Here is a 24,966-nt window from a genome sequence, read left to right on the forward strand (position 1 = left end):
GCGAATAAAGCTTGGAAGGTATTTTATATGAATTTTGAAGTTCGCGTGCGCGATCCAGCATTATAGGCCGCACCTGTTGCATTGACACCCTCGGAGGTGACCCGAGGTGACGCCCCTACTTCCCCTACGTAACCGTTGCAGCCGGTACAACAATTTATGATGGCGTCGTAGCCGCCATTTCTGTTTTGACTTGCTCGCCGCTGCGCTGTTGGTGTCTGCTGGGCGGCTGCTCGCGAGTGTGTGGCCTCGCGGAAATGCGTCACTGTTCTGTGTGCTCACGTGACCGAGCGTTTCACTCGCCAGATGGTGATAGTTGCACCCGGCGGCTTGTCGTTTTTGGAGCTCTGTCAAACCGAAACTGAGGCTGTGTCGGTAATGAGGAGCTTGTAATTAATTATCTGTCGCGCGCTGCAGCAAACGATGTGCCGTGTTATGACTAACAGGCCCCCAGCAACACATTGTAGCAAAAAAACGCGGGGCGAAAATTTTTGTGTCAGGACTCCTTTAAGTACGAAACCAAAGCCGACTACAAAAAAAAATATTCTTATTATCTTAGGCTTGCCAGTATCACCTTCTAGCGTGTTGAGGTCAAAGGGCTTCAAAAGGACGCAAAGAAAGAAAGAGGCAAATGTCGTACTAGCACACGTTTGTGACAACTGTGGTAGCGAGGAGACACTACAGCACATCTTCTGCGACTGTCCTCGCTACAATGCGCAGAGAAAATCCCTCGCCGTCGCTCTTGCTCGCATAGATCCCAGACCGATGACGGCAGGAACCATTCTGGAATGTCGTCCTGATAGGTCATCGCGGGTGAAGGCGACGAAGGCAGTGCTAAACTTCTTGAAGGCATCAGACCTGCACCGTCGGTTATAGACTAACGTCGTTATGATGACCGTGAAATGTGTGTGACTTTTTGTGCGTGCGTGCTCTCCTCCCTCTCTCTCTCTCTATCTTTATATCTCCCCCATCCCTTCCCCCAGTGTAGGGTAGCATACCGGTCCTTCTAGACTGGTTAACATCCCTGCCTTTCCTTTCTCTCCTTCTCCTTGGATAGTGGGCGCGGTGAACGACGGCGAGAGTAACAACGACAATTACAACAATAACAGGCGCAACAACAACGACGTTTGCAATGATGACAACTACAACAACGATGATGACGACGACGACACGAACAATAACAGCAGCAACGACAACGCTACGACGAAAACAACAACAACAACAGCAGCAACAACGACGACGATAACTATGATGACGACGACGAAACGGCAGCAACAGCTGTTTCCCGCTGTTTACGCAGATGAAACAACACAATAACCTGTTCGCAAAGAAAGTAAACACGTTCCGTTCAGTAAATACCTTCGGGAAGAGCTCGGCGAGAGCTGAAGTGTCATGCGCTCGAGCGCAGATAACGAGAAGGTCGTACATACCTCTGCTTTGTTCTTAATCGTTTCTTTTTTTGTCTTATTGATCATAAGCGGAGCAGCACCTCACAACTACATTTGTACGGTTGGCCGACATTTCTGGTGGGATGAACGTTAAGTATGGCGTCAATACAAAGAATATATCATAGCTAAATGAAATGCCACCGCATAGTTTAGTATTACCGCTACCACTAACATAAAGGTTAGCAAAGAGATGGCGATTCAGAATTACAGTTAGTGGGCGAACAAGGAGAACTTCAGCGTAGAGCCAACAGTTAACTTTATTGTCGACGTGGTGAATTGTTTTCGTCGAGGCAGGGACAGCCTTGATTGGCACTATTTCAGTAAACTTAGGTACAGTATAAAAGCTCGTTAACTCGTCCCTCGTTAGTTTGGAAAGCCGGATAGTTCGGAAGTGTTCTCCGGTCCCGGCAAACATATGCATTGTTTAATGGTATCAAACTCTCGTTAATTCTGTCGCATTTTGCCGCAAAACGGCTAAGACGGAGTGCGAAGAGCCCTAAAAAAATGTGCGACGCAAAAGAACGAAAACGGCGTTCGCGGACAAACGAAACTACCTCGCCATGTTCCTCTAAATAGCATGGTTCTTGAGAAACATAAGTGGGTACAAAACAGCTATAGGCGAACGTAAGGGAACTGTAAATGTTGCAAACGAGGAACCTCCTATAACAGCAAATGGGCATACGTGCAAGCGACAGTAAGCGACAAGGAACTAATTATTAGCACGGTGAGTCCGGAAGGAACCTGTTAGGTTACGACGTTATACAGTTGAAGAACGATTAGACTCGTCCAGCCTGTTGTTGCATTAGCGTTTTCGGTCGTTTGTGCTGTTGAGTTGCAGGAAGAGTAAGCCGTGTACTTCCGCTGATGATTAGTTATCTTATTGCTTTGCGCGTCTGTTACGATTCACCGTTCGCGAAATTTAGCGGAAAGGCTGCTTCAATTTGAATTGGTTCATTTCACCCCCATTAGTCATTACATTTGTGATAGAACAGTGTATTGCTTGTGGAGAAGCCGGCGAGAAAATCATTTGCCAACGTATCTATACCTATATCAGTAAACAGGTCAATCACATCTAATGAAATGCATGTCTTGTTTAGTGCCTGCCGGAATCACGTTGTTTTCTGATCCCACAGACACGACGATATTTATTTATTTATTTTGTTGCGACTGTAATTATAGGAACACTACGAGTGAGAATTCGCCGTCGGCGTCGGTGTGGTAGTCCTTATATCTATATGTATGTATGCCTGCTAGTAAATAAATGAAAACAAATGAAAATGTTCCAGCACACTGGATTTGAACTCGGGGCCTCCAGCATAGAAGCCCGACGCTCCAAAACCTACGCCACATGTTCGTGCCTCATCAGGCAGAATGGAACAGCCTTACGGACGTCCCGAGGGCAAGGAAGTGCGACCAGACGAAAATGCGTCGAAAGTCGCTGTTATTGTGATAACATGGCAGTTGTATAGTGACTTTGAGCAATACTGTTCCTGGAAAAGTTTAATTTCCTGGGTGGTACCGCTCGGAGGCCATTAGGGGCGAAGATGTTAGAACGTTGTTGGGACTCCATTCGCGCGTTCATGAAAGTGGCGAACGCAAACACTTATGCCAAACTACACCCTATAAGACAACAATCATGCAAGGTCGTCTAGATTTCTGCGGTGATCGTTGATTTCCTCCTGGTGAATATTGCAAAAGTCCATCTGAGACAGGCACGTAGGCAAGGGGGGGGGGGGCGAAATTCGTCCAGCCTTTTATGTTCCCGGGCAACTTTTTTTCTTTTTGCCATGAAAAGACTTCCTTTCGAATAATTAGACCTTGCCCCCCCCCCCTCCCGCCCCCCGAAAAAAAAATACTGGCTACGTGCCTGACCTGAGAACAACGAACTTACCACGCATTCGCGGCGCAGAACAAATCCGTGTGTGGTGAATAGTATATATAGCCTCCGAATCAGCCAACATCAACGTTTCTTCGGCAAGATTGTCCCTTATGATTCCTTGCCGCCGTGGCTGGCTCATTCAGGCATTGTGCACAACGTGGTAGCGTAAGAGCCAGTGACGACGGGCCAATATATTGGGCAGATAAAAGAAGCGCAAGAATTGAGGCACTCAAAAATTTAACGCGTTAAATGCGCCGCAATAACTGCTGAATGCTTGCGCGGGGGTATTTACGAACGTTTAGGTAATTCAAAACTTCCGCATTACCCAATAAGAAAGCGCCATTCACACAGACACACAGACACAATGCGCCAGACACACAGACACAAGCGCCAGACACACAGACACAATGCGACGATTCCTTCGAGGGAACATCGAAGCGTTTTTTTTTTTCAATTCAGCATGGCGTATCGATCGCATGCGTTCTCAATATCATCCTCACAGATCCCGGACTTGTTCTGCGCCCCCAGTACATGCATATGACATGCATATAACGTGATAACTACGCCGTTCTCAGATGCACTTTCGCAATTCCTCGAGAAAACGGACCGCCGTCCGTTTGGTCGGGCTATGCCGATTCGGCGTCTTTCGCTAGAGCAAGCAAATGAAAGAAGACGCCCATGTATATAGGCGTACCGTGCACCGCGTCAGCGCTGAACAACGGTATCGCCATCTCATTTTACCGTCGAAGTGCATACGTGCCTCGCGAACGGGACAATCTTCCTTTATACTCCGCGTTTCCTTACGGAAGCACTATAGAGATGCCGCCTTTGTCTTGTCTTTTGTTCGCTATAAGGCTGAACGCCTGAGGCCTCGAATCGATCCCGGCTCTTTCGTTTGAAGTGCCGAAAAGTGTCCACCGCTTCATTTTGCACGCCTCTTTGCTCGTTTTTGTACAGGAAGTGTGCCTGCGAAAATTCGATCCCTATACGAATATTTAGGGTATTTGTGTGTCGCGAGTGGAGACGCTGTCGAATATATTAGACCGGCCGCTTACGAGTTCATTTGTTGTATATAAGAGTGTGGCTTGGTGTGGCCGAGAACCACAAGAACTTTACGAATTCGTAAACTGTGCGTACAGCACCACCCAATAAATCTTTATTAGTGTTTGAACAAGGGACGTCGCCGGAGCCGACGTTTCAGCAAAGGGTCAGGAGGACAAGCACGATTGCCGAAACGTTTCTCCGGGTGTCCTTGTCCTGTTGGGCGGCCGACTGTAGGTGGCGATCAATAATCTCTTAATTTTTTTTTTCGCTTTAGTGACATTGCAAAAGCAACATTACGTTTATAAACACAAGGTACTAACGCAATAACGTAACATCCCTATTCACCCGCATGCAAAACTGACGAGCAGCAGCTGTCTATTAAGGCGAAAGCCTTAGATGTCTTATTAAACGCTAAAACTCACCGTCGGCGTCCAGCGGCGTCGGGGACGAGTGATGCAAAATATCATCACGTGAAGACGTCACCGTATGACGTGACGTGACTCATGATGATGTCACCGTATGACGGCATTATGACGTCATCGTGACGTAACGTCACATGATGACGTCATCACATGACATCATGCCTTGGTCAAAGGTGGGCCGATCACGGAGGTGGTGCAAAACCAGGTGAGGTGCCTCCGATCCCGGAGGCAGTGCAAAACCACGTTAGGTGCAGAAAGCTTTCGGAGGTTGGTGGGGCAAGATCAACACATTGACTGAGAAGAAAAAGATGGCTTTCGCCTTGGAGTCCTCTTAGGAGAATGCATAAGGGACCCTTTGAGTTTTGTTGCGGACGCTGAAACTTCAAGGCGGCGTTGGCGTCTCTTCAAGCGGCAGCAATGGTTGCTTCGCTGATACAAGTCGCTCATAGTTTACTTGAATCTCCTCTTCAGTGCTCTTTCAGTCTAACTCTCGTCATAAACGAGCACATTGGACCAGCCACCCCCCACCCCCCCCCCCCGCCCTTTTTTTTTTAAGGACCCATTGCCACGACACCACAACCGTCGTCCTTGAGACATTTGTGTCCGCGCTACGCGATTGGTGATGTATTGCTCGAATGAGCGGCGGCAACACGGTCGTCTCATACGCATTACGGCGCACGTGGCAAAATGATATTCTTGCTCTTCTTGCTTGTCAAAAGGTGGTTTTGAACAGTTACAGCTGACTCCGACTTTCTTTTACTGTTGCATGAACAACTGGCAATTGTACGTTCTCCAGTACGTAGCCTCCGAAATGACTAGCAGGCATTTCTTCGCGCCGTTGAGATATCCCAGGTCACGCCCATTTACACTCCAAAGCTGTCCGAGTTACTGGTGGCCACATCCAGTAACTTCAACAGCCTTCTCATTGCCTGTGTTTTTTATAGTTATGGCAGTATCAAGCCGAGAATAGCGCAGTCCCACAGTGGTTGCCTGCCGGTATCCCAACAAAATTATATACACTCCATAAGCACATATATTGCATAAATGGCGGGGAATGTAGTGACGTCGACATGCACAGGATAGCAAGTGATGAAGTAGGTAGCTTCCATCTTTCGAAGCTGACCTTTCGGCTATTTTGCAAGCAACAGAACAAACATAGGCGTGCGCAGGGTTCCCCATCAGAGGGGGGGGGGGGGGCGAAGGTTAAGTCAATGTATGGGGTAGACTTTGCCCCCCTCCCCTGTGCGCACGCCTATGAGCACAAATGTTCGGTCAAAGTGTGATTTCGAGATGCCGAGAAGGAATCAAAGTATGAGAAAGTCAGCCTTTGTTTCAGTGACGCCCCTGCGACAACACGGCGTCTTTCCGAAACGGAAAAAAAGGAAGTAACAATAATCGCACACACTATTCGTTTTTACGGTTCGGGCGTTTAGTCACATATATGCCTGTGTTTTCTTCTTCTTTTTTTTTTGTCGTTTCCGAAGTATCACAGCGTCGTCCTTCCACAAGTAGGAGTCCGCCCACTCCACGTGTATGCAGTTATCCGGCTGTCACATAATACTCTATTCTACGGTGGTATATTCGCAACGGTGGAGCCGGTAATAGACTCACGCGCTGATGCCATTAGACGCACCTCCCATTACGAGATGTGTCTGGCCCGCTTCCTTTGGAAACGCCCACGCGGAGGGAGAAAAAAGAAACGTACGTCGCAAACGCACTGTGCTGAAGAACCATATGATCTGTATCACCTCTGCGTAAGATTGTTGTGGCCGCGTTTTGCGAAGCTTGGGAGCGAGACTCGCATGGATGCTGCGACGGCGTGTAATTGGATCCCTCTGTGAACGGAAGCTTACAACCACGAGATAACGAGAGCGAGTAACGGAGAAGGTCAGCGTGCGTGTCGTCGCGACGCGCGAAGTAAACACAGCGATACGGTAACCACGTGTTGTGCCGTCGCGAGAGGATACCCGGCGGCGCACGCAGCGTAGTTGCCAGCAGGCGCCCGTTTACGTCGCGTTGCTTCGGCGTCTTGTGCACCTTGAGAACCGTCTCCTTTTGCTTTTTTTTTTGTCTCACGTTTCCCTTCGAGCAGCCAGCCGTGCGCGCCTTTGCCTCGGCGAAAGCGCGACGGTTTACAGAACGAGTTGTGGCAGCCGCGCGGCTCAGCTGACCTTGCGCCGTACGCTACGTCCGTTTCCCTCCTAGACGGGCACGCCTTCCGCTTGACGCCACTAGGACTGGTTCCGGCGTCCACCGCAACACGCAACACACACGCCTGTGCTGGCACCGGTGACCCGCACCGGTGTCGTTCGAAACATCAAGAAGAAACACATCAATCGATCATACTGCGTCGGCATTCTGTGCTTAGTTGCGATACTTCCCGGCCTTAGCGGATGCACGTGTCACTCCACTCGCAGGCTTGGTTATTAAAGTGAATTTTTGATATTCTTGTTCATAAACAACGTTTTATCGTTTGCTTTTTCACCGACAGATGACGCAAAAATCTGTAAGTATATCATTACCAGCTCGTAAGTTGTTGCTTGAGAGTCTGGTTTCATGAGGCTTTCGCAGCTGTAGTCATCAAAAGCCGAATGCCGCGACGACGGAACAGGTGGCATTAATGGCGCATGCGCACTAGCGCCTCCTCTGCCACGCACGAAGCTGGTAGGGCGGCCTTCTAAGCGCGCGCAGCACGGTTGCTCTACTGCCAGCCTGCCGGCTGCGATTTTTCGTCTGCCAACCTGCGCTGTCGCTCACTGCGCGGTTTTTGTTGTGTGTCGTCTGCAACGCGCGCGGGGGGTTCTGTTGTTTCCAGTCTGCATCGCGCTGCAGCACGAGCGCGATCGTGCAACAACGTTCGTGTGTGTGTGTGTGCGCGCGCGAGTTTTGCGTATTCGACACAACGAGAAGACGACGACCGTTTCGAACATACTCCACCGCGATCGAAGTAGCCTAGCCCTTTCGCGGTTTGAGACGCCAGCGGCTTCCCGACGGTATGGAGTCTTCGTCGGCCGACGACGCGCCCGCTAGCGACGTCGACGAGGCAGGGACTCCGACACCGCCGCTCTCTCCGAAAGACGACTGCGACAGCGCTTCCGTGGCTTCGTCGGATCACGGCGATGGAGCTTCCCGAGACGGTTTCTGCGCCAACAGGGCCACCGCATTCGTGGACAGCATCAAAGCCAAGGTTTGCGTCTCCCGACTATCTCGCCACGTTTTTTAGTCGCGACACTGATAACCGCTGAGCGCGGCAGTCTACGGACCCGTATCTCGGCTGTTTTTGTGAAACGATCCCGCCGTGTTGCGGTCTTTAATCAATGCTTTGTACCCAACAGGGGAAATGTTTATCTATAAGAACGCTACGTATAAAAAAAATAAGAAATGCTTCGCATTTAAAAGGTTTCCCAATGCAGCGCAGTGCGGTTGTTTGCATGCACAAGCGCGGCGCAACGCATGCATAAATCGCAGCCTTGTTTTGAATCCGCCGCTTTCCCGCCACACGGTGCCGGCACCTAATCGATGGTGCAGAACGGTCTAGCTCTGTTAAACACTATCACACGCTTAAGGAAATTTAGAAAAAAGAGTGCGCTTACCATTACCATGCATACAAAGGAGAACGATGTATGCTGAACGTATCTGTAGTAAAGTCCCCGAAACATTTGTTTACGCTGGCGCGTTCATCCTTTCGACGCGAGCGGCGGCTTCACGAAACCAGTTTTCTAGCTGGCCACTCGCAATGCGTGCCCTTTTCAGCGCTTCCTTTCACCTTCTCTGTTTCTCTGTAATCGCGTAGATATGATCGATTCGAAAGGAAACTCAATTGTTCAAACAGTGACTTACGTTTGAAAGCATCAATTTACGACGTCACTAATTACCCCGACATAAGCTTTTTGACAAGTGATACCACGTACTGCCTGATTGCAATGCTCATCGCAGCTATGTTGAAATAGAGTGACAAGATTACTTTTTTCATAACCGTAACTCTAGAGGTCAGGGATGAGTATACATTCGTAGTCGCTAATCCTCGTCACAATTTCAGATTTGCGTTGGTTGAGACAACGCGGGTGGGTCATTGAAATCATCTCCAAGTGACGACGCCATGCTACTTTAATACGCGTGCATTGTGTTAACGCAGGTGGTCGTTCGCATTTATGCGAATTATACACATCTGATCGCGTGATCTTGAAGAGTGTAACAGAAAGTATATTGATCTTTGTGGCGCAGATCTTGTAGCAACTGGACGTACCAGAACGCAGCTGTACAGTTGCGCTTCGACATTTACATCTTTTGCCAACGTAACGCGCTGAGATAGTGACACATATTGCTCCCTTTTCATAGCATATGCAGAAGGTTGTTTGCCTGTGCTTTTCGCCTGTGCAACTGGAACTAAATAGCGAGACCAACTATTGCGATTAGTAGGAAAGATTAATGCACTAATTAAGGTTCTGTCTGTACTCGTGAAACTCTCACCCGTAAGCCCGTACCCGCAAGCTCGGTTCCCGTAAGTTTTGAAAAAGAAAAAAAAAAGAAGAAAGAAACGGTTTAACGATATGGTAGTGCATCGCAATGGGCGTCACACGAATCGACAATGCGTACACACTCATTATAGGACATTAATTGTTAACATACTTAAACTGCGCCGTAAACAAACACCCCCCAGACCTCACACGGAAAATTCCATAAGTAACTTCCGGCTATTTATATTCATTGATTGCTGCATTATTTTCCTCCACATTAGCGCATTTCCTTATCTCCTGGATATAGTGACGGACTTAGTAGTAACTTTCTCAAGTAAATATCCGGGATAAGATAATTCGTTGATTTAGTATAGTTACATGCTGCGCGTAGAGACAAGTTCTATATGTCTTGTAACTGCGTTAGGCCCATCAACGCATTTACATCTGGTTAGTGGTTTGAGATAAGCGAAATGCGTTTAGAGTACTGGTGAGAGAGAGAGAGAGAGGGAAAAAAAAGAAAGCAGCTAAGAGTCATAGAACGTAAGCCTTTGACGGCGTAGGTAATAGTAGAGCTGCATTAAGAAGTTGAAGGCTTGTGTGAAGTAAGCGAAATGAGAAAATTCGGCAGATCCCACGCACTGTGGGAATCGATTTAATGCGAAGCAGCCAGCAAAGAGCTGCATACATCGCCTTGTTTGTTTTGAGCCAAATGAAATCATTCACGCCATGGCATCTAGTCCACCATATATCGCATGTTTGTCATGCACGCATGCATGCACAATCTAGTGTACACCATGCCAATGAAACGCATATTCTGGTATATAAATACATGACCCGTTGTTTATGTTCATCACGCACTCGTGTCATGCCATACCAATTTTGGTATATATCACGTAAACAAAACGGCCGGAAGCGCACCATGACAGTGGCATGTAAATCATACCGTACATGACATGCATAACATGATTCGCATGTTAAGACCTCTCATTTATGTTCGTCATACAGTCACATCGCGCAATACCAATTTTGGTGTATATCAAAGGAGCGAAATAGCCGCGAGTGCACCATGAGTAGAGCATGTAAATCATGCCATACATGACATGAATATTATGGTTTTTCATGTTACCACCTGTCACTAATGTTCATCATACAGTCTCATCGCGCAATACCAGTTTTGGTGTATATCAAGCTATCGAAATGGCCGCAAATGCACCATGAGCGCGGCATGTAAATCATGACATACATAACCTGCATGTCATGATTTCCATGTTACCACCTCTCATTTACGTTCGTCATGCAGTCGCGTCGCGCAATACCAATTTTGGTGTATGTCAAGCAAGCGAAACGGCACGAGTGCGTCATGAGCATGGCATGTAAATCATGTCGTGCATGTCATGCATGTCATGATTTTCATGTTACCACGTCTCATTTACCTTCGTCATACAGTCGCTTCGCGCAATACCAATTTTGGTGTACATCGAGCTAGCGAAGCGGCCGCGAATGCATCATGAGCGTGGCAATTAAATCATGACATACATGACGTGCATGTCATGGTTTTCATCTTACCAACTGTCATTCATGTTCTTCATGCAGTCACATCGCGCAATACCAATTTTGGTGTATATCAATCTACTGAAACTGCCGCTAGCGCATCATGAGCGTGGCATGTAAATCAGGTCGTACATGACTTGCATGTCTTGATTTTCATGCTACCACGTCTCACTTACGTTCGTCATACTGTCGTGTCGCGTAACACCAATTCTGGTGTATATCACGCAAGCGAAACGGACGCGAATGCACCATGAGCGTGGCATGTAAATCATGACATACATGTCATGGATGTCATGGTTTTCATGCTACCACCTGTTATTCATGTTCTTCATAAAGTCACATCGCGCAGTACCAATTTTGGTGTATATCAATCTAGCGAAACAGCCGCGAGTGCGCCATGAGCGTGGCACGTAAATCATGTCATACATGACATGCATATCATGATTTTCATGTTACCACGTGTCATTTATGTTCGTCATACAGAAATGTCTCGTCATACCAGTTTTCGTATGTATCCCTTCATTTAAACGGCCGCGAGCGCCCCGAGACCATGTCATGTAAATCATGCTGCACATGACATGCGCGTCATGATTTGCATGTTAGGACCTGTCATTATGTTCGTCATGAACTCTTGTCACGCCGTACCAATTTTGGTATATATGAAATTAACGGAACGGCCGCAAGAGCCCAAAGGCCGTGGAATGTAAATCATGCTGTTCATGACATGCGTGTCATGATTTTCATGATATGACCTGTCATTTATGTTTGTGATAAGGCCATGTTATGACACACCAATTTTGGTACACACCCGATTAACGGAACGGCCAGGGAGCCCGAAGGCCGTGGAATGTAAATCATGCTGTTTATGACATGCGTGTCATGATTTTCATGATATGACCTGTCATTTATGTTCGTAATAAGGCCATGTCATGACACACCAATTTTGGTATACATCTGATTAACGAAACGGCCAGGAGAGCACAAAGTCGTAGGCGGCTAGATAGATAGATAGATAGATAGATAGATAGATAGATAGATAGATAGATAGATAGATAGATAGATAGATAGATAGATAGATAGATAGATAGATAGATAGATAGATAGATAGATAGATAGATAGATAGATAGATAGATAGATAGATAGATAGATAGATAGATAGATAGATAGATAGATAGATAGATAGATAGATAGATAGATAGATAGATAGATAGATAGATAGATAGATAGATAGATAGATAGATAGATAGATAGATAGCTAGATAGATAGATAGATAGATAGATAGATAGATAGATAGATAGATAGATAGATAGATAGATAGATAGATAGATAGATAGATAGATAGATAGATAGATAGATAGATAGATAGATAGATAGATAGATAGATAGATAGATAGATAGATAGATAGATAGATAGTAGATAGATAGATAGATTAGATAGATAGATAGATAGATAGATAGATAGATAGATAGATAGATAGATAGATAGATAGATAGATAGATAGATAGATAGATAGATAGATAGATAGATAGATAGATAGATAGATAGATAGATAGATAGATAGATAGATAGATAGATAGATAGATAGATAGCTAGATAGATAGATAGATAGATAGATAGATAGATAGATAGATAGATAGATAGATAGATAGATAGATAGATAGATAGATAGATAGATAGATAGATAGATAGATAGATAGATAGATAGATAGATAGATAGATAGATAGATAGATAGATAGATAGATAGATAGATAGATAGATAGATAGATAGATAGATAGATAGATGATAGATAGACTAGATCAGACGACGACAGACAGACAGACAGACAGACAGACAGACAGACAGACAGACAGACAGACAGACAGACAGACACGCTCAAAGTCGCAGAAGTTCGCTAAGAAATGCTTCGCATTTAAAAATAAATTACGTAGCCCGAACGCTAAACTGCAATAGATGAAATAACACTGCAGTCATAACAACCGATCTATAGGTTGTAGCCACCCCACTCAAAACGCTATGTCAATAAGTCATTCTCATCATAATTATCATCACGACCACCAGTAGCATAAATATGCTTAGTATAAGCGCGAATAAAGAAAACGGCCGAATAATTACTATATATACTTCTACACTCCGTAATCACTACCCTCACATTAACATTTTAATGATGTCATCAGCTGCCACATTGAATCAAAGTTCGCGACAGAAAACTCCAATGGATTTCTTTTTTTTTTTTTTTTTGACAAAGAAAGCACCTCAACGGGGTGCATCACTGATTACGCTAGCATTGCCCGCAAGCTATCTACCAGCGTTACGCGTCGGTAATGGCTGTTTCCTTCGCGTATACCAATGCTACACTATATAACATGTATTTTGTTAGAGACAGGCTAACCAAGGAAAACATAGGGGACGTACTGCTATAGCGTTACACCAACGCTACCACTATGTAGCCCAAAAGTGCGGAGAGCTGGGCTTGTTGGTTGTACATGATTAGAAAAATCAGCGCTGTGTGCGTTCCCTTCCTGTGTGTCCTTTGGTTTTGCGCTGCTTTCACTATGTAGCCTTATATTTCTGGCGTCCAGATCTTTCGGATGGAATAATTGGAACTGTTCAATTTGAAAAATTGCCGCTATGTAAACGCGTGACCGAGCGCGTATGGAAAGAAAAAAAGAATCCGGTAAACACGTTCTTCCATGGCAGGTGTTTTGTGCTGCGTGGCATCTCCAAATTCTGACACGTTAATAACGAGGTACTCGAAAAATAACACTTTTTTTTTTCTCGTTTTATTGTCGGCCTTTTCTCGTCGCCTGACGACATTTCGAGGCTGCAAAATTCAAACCGGTACACAAGTACTGCTCCAAAACCGAGAAACTATAGGCGCTGCATCTTAAATGTCGACATCTCCGAACCTGCGTCAACGCAGCTATATAGGCGAAAAAGGGTGCTGAAAAAGGGTAAAACATAGCCTCACTCAGCATTTATATTATTATTACTATTTTTTAAAGCCTAGGTGGGAAGTCATCTATGTGCTCTAGAGTTAACAGACAAGAAATGTGGACCGCCGAGACAGTTGCCATGCGGTTGGGTATTTTACTTCGTAGTCCTTGTGAGCAGTGTCACATTGCTGAACGTGGTCACCGTGCGAACCTGTGTGCGTATGCTTTTTTAAATGCTTATGTGGACTCAACGAGAAAGTTAACCGTCCGCCCGTCTGTCTGTCGCATTAGGCGATCGCCCCATAAGACGAAGCCGGGTCCTCACGCTCCGAGGGCGGGCGTCTTAACGACTATGCCACCCCGACCAGCGTGTCGCAAGCGGATCGTTCCCTCCCCGTATTCGCGGATCGCATCGTCGTGACAGAGCCCTCTCATATAAGCTAAGAGTTGGCTTTGTATTAGCGCGCGAACGATTATATCGTCAAGGACGTGTGGACGGTCCGTTACGTACGGCGTGTGTCTCCTGTGAGACACTTGAACACCTAATTTTTTAGTGTCCCGCATTCGCTATGCGGTGGGCACTGCTCACCAAGGAATATGGACCTATTGGACTGAAGTGCATTAGCCTTGATGATTGCTTGTTCCCTGGAGGATGCGCTGCTGGGCGTGATCAGGCCTATCGGGCCCCGCTAACTTTCATGAACAAAACCGATTTGGCCTCGCGTTTATAGACACTTTTCCATGTGACTACTTACTTATGTGACTACTACGTAGTGATGCAGAACTATCGGTAAATTGACTATCGATAGTATCGATAGTCTTTTTGAAACTATCGATAGTGTAAACAAACTATCGATAGTGCAATCAGTAGTTCCATCGTTAATATTACAAGCGATATTACTATCGTGTTTGTTGCTTTGTTTTGACGTATTCGGGTTCAGTAACCCACAGAGAGTGTTAGCAATGTTTGACGCAGACCGTGCCGTAATATTTGAGAAGCTTCGCAATCGTTTGAGATCATTCTGTTAAGATTACGCGCCGGATGCTAATAGTCAAGTTTATTCGAGAGCTTACGCGAGCACCAGCGATAACTTTTGAAGGTTTGATGGCTGATGTGTAAAGGACGACGCGTTCCATCGATGATCAGATTACTCAACGGCTGACGACTGCTCCCACCGCTATCAGTGCGCAGCACGTATCGCTTGTATTTTGAGTGTTGATTTTCTGGGCACAAGTTCGGCCAAATAAAGAGCTCTATATTTCCCAGTCTTGCTCCAGCATTCTTCACCGTCACAACCACGTGAAAATACTATCGATAGTGGTGTGAATAATGATGCGGTTGCTGGCCGGCCATATTGCCAAAATATTTGCGATAGGCTACTACCAGCTTCGCTTAATTTGTGAGCAATTTTCGGCAAAGAAATTAATTATTTCCGCCGTAAAAATGGCGGGATATATCCATTGATAAACTCGTATTGAAAAGCAACCATTTACACCTTACAATTACCTTGGGATGTAAAAACAGCGCAAAACATCCCAAGCATGAACCACCAACTAGCCCAACTTTCGCTATTATTACAATTACCTTCTTGATATTTTTTTTAATTTCGAAATCATAAGATGCAATATCAATTTGAAGCCGCGCAGTCTCACCACATGTAAAGACTTCCTTTCCGCTACAGCTAAACAGTTCGACTTTATGATCATGTGTCAGCAAAGCACTCGGGTGAAGAACACAATCATGTCAACTTTCTTGCCCTTCAGCCTGCTCCTATGGCTCCACTATGAACCACGTGTGCGAGGAACCAAGTTTATTCTGCAGTGAGTCCGCGCTGTTGATTTTATACTATCGATAGTACCATCGAATTTTTTACTACCGATAGCGCTATCGATAGTATTTTTCACTATCGAGAGTTCGATAGTGTTCTGCCCCCTCTTGAAGCGAGCGGCCATGTGCTGTGTGTGTTTGCCTTTGAAGTGCCGCCGAAGGAGCGTCTTTTCCCGCCGAAGGAGCCTCCTTTCCCCAAATATGTCCCGACTGGAGGGCCCGTTCTTATCTTCGAACCCCTTCCTTTGTTACCCACTTTAACGGGCGACACGTGCGACCATTAGAGTGCAGCTCGGCGTCGTCTTTGTCGGCTCTTGGAGAGTGAGAAAACGCCGCCGCCGAAAGAAGAAACGCAAGGGGCAGTCTCGCCCCATCAGCCCAACGAACAGCACCGCTTTTTTACGGGGACCGAGTGCTTGTGAATGTCTTAAATGAAATGTATCTCTAATCCTGCTAATTAAAGTTAGTTTTGTTTAAATGTTCACCAGTGTTCGACCGTTAACTGGCTGGATAGCGGACGCTTTGACCCGTCAAATGCGAGCTGCGAGACCAGCATAGATAGTGACTCAGCTATCGATAGTATCGATAGTACCATCGATAGTTCTGCATCACTACTACTACGGCAATGCAGGTTTTGGACGATAATGGCAGCCGAGGACCTCAATGAGCTGTTTACTTCACAATTTTACCCCCCCCCCCCCCCGGAAAGCCGGGGACCGAAGGCAGGCCGTTGTGAGAATCACGTCACTCTTTCATTTTCATTTTGGCATCCATGGCAAGGCTTGTGTTATTTCGGGCTCATCCATGAAAGGGGCAAGGGCGGGGGGGGGGGGGGGAGTGCGCTGCGGTAAGTCCCCCCCCCCCCCCCGCGCCCACCTTTTGAGAACCTGCACGTCCTGTAAAAGAAGCCAAGCTCACCATATGTTGTACACTGTTAGAATTGTCTGCTTAGATATAAAAGGATCGTCTCTTGTTCCAGAGAGGCATTTATTATTATAAAAGAAGGCGCTCTGTCGAGAAATAAGCGTATACAGTGCAGCAGCGTAGCCAGAATGGATTTTCGGGGGGGGGGGGGAGCGGGGGTGTGTGTTCAGCCATACTTTATGTATGTTCGTGCGTGCGTTTGTATGTGTGCGTGTATATACACACGCGCAAAACTGAAACATTTCGGAGGAGGGTTTGAACCCCCGTGCCGCACCCCTGGCTACGCCAGTGTTACTGCGTATTACGTGGTGCTAGATTCCCCAGCAGCAAAGTACTGCAGGAATACGTGCGTGGGGAATCTCGGCAACCCAAACAGGCACTGATATGATTATAGGGATGCGCTTGCGCACGCAGGGAGCGAACAGACGCGTAATGCGTAGTTTTTCGTTGCCCCGTGAGCTAGTTCTCCACTTTTACTGCGGTAAACAGATTTCCGTAATCTACTCGGGCTCTCCTCAAATGTCTGACCGTCTGGCAGTGCTCGTACAGCGACCAGCTTCAGCCTTGCACCTTTCTTCCGTGCTCGCCTCGCTCTTCTGTATACGTTGTGTTTTAAGATAGCCCCACAACACTGCGTCATAAGCCGCCGCGGGTGCTGTAATGGTTACGGTCATCCGCTGCTGACCCGAAAGTCGCGGGTTCGATCCCGGTCGCGGCGGGCGCGTTTCAACGTAGGCGAAATGCTTGATGCCCGAGTACTGTGCGATGTCGGTGCACGTTAAAGAACACTAGATGATCGTACTTCCGGAGCCCTAGACTGCGGCGTGCCTCATGCTCATATCGTGGTTTTGCCGCGTAAAACCCCATATATTATTATTATTATTATTATTATTATTATTATTATTATTATTATTATTATTATTATTATTACAAATCACCATCGCACCCCTTTCTATAAGAACGCGGCTGAGGGCTCGCACGTTTATTCGCGCAGTTTATTTCGGAGGCGCTATGTGATCCGCGACATCGTCTATTGTATATACAACGAGCACGCGCACTTCTCGCAAAATGCATCCAGCTATGGTACATATACTATAATAGCACGTTCACACGCTTGCTCGCAGAATTCCAAGTTGTTTGGATGAACGAATTTCCGCTAAGTCTCCCCCACCTTTCATCTCGTGAAATTCGTCGCGTCGCCACAGGCACTGCCGAACGTGCACAGGTGTTTCGGAGTATGAGTCATTTCGCGTTTTCGGCCCTTGAATACAGTGAAGGCTTCGAGAGCGGCGCTTCTTGAAAAAAACGCCTCGACTCAAGCACAAAAAAATCAGGGTGAATGATGTAACGAAGGAAAAATGCACGTAAGCGAATGGATATGAAAAATATAGAATTAATGAACGAAAAAGTACGAAGTTTTTTGTAAGTTAGGACGCAAACAAAAATCACGTAACTGAATTGGCGCTTGTTGTCACTAAACACACACACACACACACACACACACACACACACACACACACACACACACACACACACACACACACACACACACACGCACGCACGCACGCACGCACGCACGCACGCACGCACGCACGCACGCACGCACGCACGCACGCACGCAACGCACGCACGCACGCACGCACGCACGCACGCACACACACACACACACACACACACACACACACACACACACACACACACACACAGAGAGAGAGAGAGAGAGAGAGAGAGAAAGAAAGGTAATAGCAGATTCGTAATGATATGGTTTTTGAAGAACAGCTCCTGCGAATGAGTTCGCGCGGCGATGATTGAAGCGTCCTGTCAAAGAGTCATGTATTTATAGCATGCGTACAATGTGCACTGTGAAATTACGTTAGGTTACGCACGTACCGCGCATTCGTAAAAAAAAATAAAGTGCGCGAAAGGAGGCAAGAGAATATATGATGGCGCGTTGGTCTGTCAGCTCATTATTAAGTGCAAACGCGTCGTTTCTTTTTTTTTCCTTGCCTGCCCCTATACACACACTTACATGGCAGGAAGGAGTTCAGTCTCCTACGAGAAATGAAACCGGCGCCCGCAGCGTGGTTAGCAAGTATCTAGGTGCGGCGCCAAGATTGTTTTACTATAGGTGTGCACCAACGACAAGTGAGTTCCTTCAAACAAGTAGGGGTGGGGGTGGGGGGGCAGTAAAAATTAGGTATCTAGAGTGCTCCCCCCCTCCCGTTTTCTTTGACGCCGCTCTATAACAGTTCCTTATTTTTTTTTTCATGGTGTTTATGCGAAAGAGAAATCGCACTTGTATGAAACTTCAATATACGCAGATAGCCAATGTGTCCTTTGTAAGGTTTATTGTGAAAAGCTCGTCACGTGATGTAGACGCTTCATATATGTGTGTGATTTCTGTAGTGTTTGTGATTGCGTCTCCGTAGCGGCACCAAGATAAAAGATGTTAAAGGGCGACTAAAAAAGCGTGGTTACCTATTGATTGTCAGATAACACTCTCCAGGCATGCCGTCGCTACATCGTGTCCCACGCCCGTCGCCGGATTCCGGTGTGTCTCGCACAATAACCGAGCAGACGAGCCGTGTGCATTGTGTCGTAGCATTCTACAAGAATGAGACGGTGACCCTATATACCGCAGAACCTACTCAGTACGTGACATTACCCCCTGGGTCCTGACACCGTGATGGGCACAGTCACCTCTGACAGCATCGGTGATTAATGACTTGCCGAAATCGAATATAACGGACTGGACCTTGCGCTCGCTTCCGCGTACGTCAGTCCGGGTGTCACCAGAATGCACGTTCAGCAATTCATCTCTGCAATCCCATAGGGCTCTCGCACTGACATAGACAATCGTCGTGAGATGGTTTCTGCCGGAATTCCTTGCCCTTCTTCTTTCGCTCTTTTGCCGGAATGAAGCCCCGTCAACGTTCTTGCAATATATGGTGTTTTATGTCTATGGTATAGTATACATAACCTTTTTGGAAAGCTAGAATCACCCGTGAAAGCGCGCTTTAGCGTGTCTGGTTTGATTATCTAGCTTTCAGTTTTGGCTTGACCTATAATTTGGATGGCAGCAAAATGTCCGGTAGGTTGAACCGGCGCTGTATTTCGATTGGGCACCGGCAGTAAAACTATGAGGACGTGGGTGCATCTTTCGTACCACAGTAATGGGGCAGATGGAGCCACTGGCAAGTGGCGCCGTTCAACAAACAGACATAGAGTTAGTGTATATAGAGAGCGTGTGCAGTAATTCAAAACAGGGTGGAGGTGGCTGTTTGTTGCCGACCCGTTTCAAAAAGGATGCTAAGAAAGAAGATTGCAATCTTCAGCCTCCTTGCGCACTCGCACCCAATGTGAATCATTGTTACCAGTGGCTACTAGCCTTTGAAGGAAAAGGGCGAGAAGTCTGCCAGCTCGAAAACTATGTCGTACAATTCATGACCGTGGACGTTGTTAGTCAGAAGTTCAAAGGTGAAAGTTCGCCTATATATAGCGGTAGTCGGATTAGTTCGCAGGATTGCGCAGCCCAGGCGGCTCGTCTAATCTTTTACGGGGCTGCGCATACTAATACCATGTGCCCTTTGTTGATCGGTATAGCGTTCGCGCTCTTGGATTTAAACCAGAGTACCCGAGCCCACGATCGTTAAAAACGGCCGCGGAGACGACCCGATCTGTGCGCATCGGTAGAGGTGATCCCCTTGTGCGCTATTTGTAATCCGCATCCGAGTTTGGCTAATTATACAGTAGCTGCTTATTGCCGATGCGAAAGTGGCACCAGTAGTTCTAGCTGAAGAATAAGTTCGTTAAAGAGATGGCAGCGAATTCTGTCAGGTATACGGAACTGACAATTTGTTGTGCTATCGTGGGAGGCACATCACGCGCGTGCGGTGTGTGCGGAAAGAGATGGTGCACACTGCACGGGTTGAAACGACAGCGAGCAGGCGAGAGAGAGAGAGAGAGAGAGTACAGGATGTTAACCAGATTGCGCTTCTGCCACCCTACACTTATGGAACGTGAATTGGGCATTGTGCCCTGGTCCCACACTATATTTCACCTTTTATGAACGCTGCGTTATCTATTGGGCTTGAAGCGGCACGCAAAGCCTGTCCTTCATTATCAAGCGATAGCCGAAGAACAAATAGTTTATTCAACTCAACTCCAGCGATGCCAACGAGATGTATCCCTATATCTAGGGATTTTCTATATATTTCAGTGAAAGCGATAGCAGTTCTGTAACGCGATTATTATATGCCGAATATTTGGGGGAAATGAAACTTCGTCGTCGTAAGTGTTTAGCATGCACGCGCGTTTCACCACGAGCGCCGTGAGTGATTGCTGCTCTGTGAAACAAACAATAATTTTGACTTGTAGTGCACATGAAAACGTGCCAAGTTCACGCTCGCTGTGTGCCTTCACCGTGCAAAGTGTCCATGTCAAACAACTTCTGGACCCGGAGACTTTGAGAGAAAGTGAGGGAAAGTATATCACTGACAATTGTGCGAGTTGGTATGAATTCATTACTATGAAAGCGGCGGCACGGAAAAAAAAAGAGTGTTCATGCGTTTTTATTCGTTCTGTCGCGCTCTTTTCGTAAGCGCGAAAATAGTGAGAAAAATCTGTGGCCAAGTGAGAGGCTGATTGAGAGTATACAGGATGGCTGTCAGCCAGTAAAAAAGGGGCCCATATATATCTACTGCAAATCATGAAACGCTGATTGAAAATATGGAAAATGAAAAGTTGACCGCCACCTCGCTAGATGCAAGCACAAGAAAGGCGCTACAGAGTTACAATTGACACGAGCGATGCAATCTATATGCCTTCAATGAGTGCGCAAAGTGAACTCCTCAACAGTTCTGTCTATCTATGTAGCAAATGGCGCCATTTGCAAGCGCTTTATCCGCAATTACTCCACAGGAAATGCAGAAAATAGATACTTCTAATAAGATTGGGCCAGAGAGTGAGCTATATTTATGCTTAGTTCAAGATGCATTAGCACGAATAACGACATTAAATAGCCACCCGCCGCGGTGGCCTATAGTGGTTAAGGTGCTCGAGAGCCGACTCGCAGGTCGCGGGATCGAATCCCGACCGCGGCGGCCGTATTTTCGATGGAAGCGAAAATGTTATAGAGGCACGTGTACGTAGATTTAGGTGCACGTCAAAGAACCCCAGGTGGTCAAAATTTCCCGAGCCTTCCGCTATACGGCTTCTCAAGAATCATGTCGGGGTTTGGGGACGTGAAACCCCAAAAATTATTATTGTTACATTAACTAGTCAATTTAGGGATATTTCTTACCACCTAGGGAATTTCCGGAGGTATTTCTAGGGATAAAACGTTGTCTTGGGTTGGCATCACGGTTGTGCCGCAGTTGCACGAGGCACTTGTACTCAGAATGTCGATTCGGAAACACTACAAGCCTCAATAAAAGTGATGCCCAGTAGCATGAGACACAGTATGCTATGTCTCATCGAGGTAGATAAAATGACAGCCGTGTAAGGAAAAGTCAAGAGAGTGCTGCAGGGTGCTGCCGCAAGCTGGCGCATTTCGTAGAAGATGCTTTGTCACCCGACAGGGACAAAGACGTACGCTGGACCTGTTTTCGCTCTCAGTGATATCGTTCGTTTCTGGGAATTTCGAATACCAGCTGCTTACAAGGGCCACGAAGCTGGACTGCGGAGTTCGATTCTACGGCGTTGACATTTACGAAAACCTTTCCCGTCGGCCACGTCGCGTTTACACAAGTTCGCTGCTTCCCCTGACATTCGACTAGATTGCCTGGTCGTTTACCGACGTTTCTTCGGGCTTCTTCACCTGCGTACGTGTAATGACAATTTAATCAATTTCCGTAGAGATGCCGTCGAGAACGTGCTCATTAAAAAAAAAAAACATTACTTCTAACATATTTTTCTAGTTCAGGGGCAGACAGGGCTCGATACACGGCACATGTTTACGGTATAAAGCCGAGCTGTGCATGATCGATTCGGTGGAAAAATGCACGCTTGCTGGTTGGCGCGCTCAACAACGAGAGGGGCTTCGCATAAATTATTATGCGTTAGTTTTGGCCGTTACACTCGCTGCTTTCTGTCCCCGCATTGAAAACGATAGTGACCCTAAACAGAGATGTCTATAGAATTAACTTTACGTGGTTGGATATATGTCTTTGCCAAGTCGATGATGTCTCTGTGGATACTACGTATATGATGCTCGACCTGTGCTGAAGTCATTGACGAAGGCAGTACGTGTCCTTGGGGAAAGCAAAATCCGCTCATCGCGATCGAAACTGTTATTTAAAAACATGTTCACCTGTTTGCTGCCGTAGTATCGGTTATGGCGACAAGGTGAGCATCATTAGAACGGAAAGTTGGGCGAGTCGGTACACGTTTGTATGTATGCGTACAAGTACGGGTGGAGATGAACACGCATGCATTTATTCATTCTGTATACGCATTTTATCTTTCTATTCGTTCCTTCCTTCATGCCGCCGCAGTGGCGTGGCTGGTAACGGTGCTCGGCAATTGGCCTGAAAACAGCTCAGGTTCGGTTCCGGCCGCGGGGGTCGCATTTCAGTGGAGGCGAAATGCTGTAGAGGCCCGGGTACTGTGCGATTTCAGTGCACGTTATAGAACCCGGGTTGTCGAAGTTATCCGGAGCCCTCCACACTACGGCGTCTCTCATAGCCTGAGTCGATTTGGGACGTTAAACCGCACAAACCAATCATTTTAAACGTTCATCATTCTTCCTATTTCTTTGCAATTTCCTCGAAATACGACAATGAGTTGATAGGCAGCGTAATTCTGACCTTGCGTTATTTCCTTTAGAACTCACATCAATCGTCGCATGAAAGAGGGCTGAATTCTACGAGAAAAGGCGAACGTACCGACGCGATACAGTTGTGTACAATTTACAATTCAGGCGAAGGCATTAGACATCTCAGCAAAAGCGAAAAGTGACAGTCGTTTTCAGCAGGAGTGATGCAAAAACATCATCACCATGTGATGACACGTTACTATGACGTCACATACCCTGGCGTACCATGATGACATCATCACATGACATAGTTGCTTTGTCAAAGTTGGGCCGATCCCGGAGGCACTGCAAAACTATGTAAGGGGCAGAAAGCTTCCAATGCATGTGATCTCGGAGGCAGTGCAAAACCACGTTGTGTGCAGAAAGCTTTCGGGGGAGGGGGAGGGGGGTATTAATACAGTTGACTGATTGGAGGCGGGGGGATCAATACAGTCAAAATCAACACAACCGTGCGACTTTTATTTTTCTTACGTTGAAATCTTGTCTTTAACTTTGTCTTTGCTCCTTACATGAAATCGTTCTGAACTCCCTCTTTGCTTGGCCTTATCTGCCGCAGCATCCCCACTTCTAACCACGTGAACAATTTTATCTTCTATAGTTTACGGTGTATAAACTCCATCACGTCTCGACATTTCAGCTGAACCGAAACGCCGCAGGGCTGCGCGAATTATTCATCGCAGTGAATATCAGCGGGACAGAACTGACCTTTTATAACATTATTTCACTACTGCCATTTCGATAACCTTTCACGTCAGGTGCGATCGAGTCGTGGGCCTACCTTTCTGTTCGTCCTACAAGCGGTGACCGTTAGGCCGGAAAGGTTTACGGACGATTTTATTCGCGAAGTCTCGGTCCGGCCGCCGATATGTTGGGCGTTTGCACGAATCATATCTCAGTTTTGTAGGTAGTGATGTCAAATCGACAAGGTTATGAAACGCCGAATGCATCAGTATACAGGCGCTTTCATGCGCAGGGTCTACTGTAGTGCCGCTACAAAAAGGCAAGGTTGCCAGCCAGCCCGGGATGAGGTCACGTAATCGCATCAGTAAAATACTATATATAACCTGGTTCACTGTTTGCAAACATATACACCCTGAACAGCTGCTTCCGGTTTGGCCCACTGACGTGGGCTGCTAAATTTACCGCCAGAAAACGCTACGGCGAGTGGTAGGAGTGCGGCAAAACAGAAAGCCGCGGGTTTTGGCTACTCTCGTCCATAAGTACAAGTGTGCAGACAATTTTGCATTAGCACAGCGTCCTAAGTAAACATAGAATCAAGCTATACACATAATTATAGGTATTAGTCGTGATGCGTTGCGTTACACGCCTTTTGTTTAAAGTCTGAAACGTACAGAGGTTTCCGTGCGCTGAAACAACTGATACGTTTTAGTTCTGGTGTAGTGGACTGAGAGGTCACGTGACCAGATGTTTCTTGGGGCCGCACGCTTGACGCTGTTATCGCGATCGCGCGAAACCGTCTAGAGCCTTTTTCGTGTTGTTCCCGGATGCAGAGGGACCGGCTCTAAAGCGTGGAAAGAATGCTAACACCTGCGGCCTCGGCGAAAAAATAACAGCTCGAAAGGTGTTTTTTTTTTTATTGTCAAAGAACTGGAACACCGCGGTTGTGCCATTTGTCAGCAGAAGCATGGATACAGAGGCACAAA

General features: G+C 46.7%; 1 protein-coding gene across 1 annotated transcript in view; it reads left to right on the top strand.

The window, feature by feature from the left end:
* LOC119386138 (uncharacterized) overlaps positions 1 to 24,966 on the top strand; it is a gene marked incomplete at its 3' end in the record, with an annotated part of 142,221 nt that overhangs the window by 95,054 nt on the left and 22,201 nt on the right. The window contains 1 exon segment of the mRNA XM_049414229.1: positions 7,771 to 7,977. Coding sequence (XP_049270186.1) covers positions 7,771 to 7,977 — 207 coding nt within the window.

This window comes from Rhipicephalus sanguineus, chromosome 3 (genome assembly GCF_013339695.2).
Source record: "Rhipicephalus sanguineus isolate Rsan-2018 chromosome 3, BIME_Rsan_1.4, whole genome shotgun sequence".
Taxonomy (NCBI): domain Eukaryota; kingdom Metazoa; phylum Arthropoda; class Arachnida; order Ixodida; family Ixodidae; genus Rhipicephalus; species Rhipicephalus sanguineus.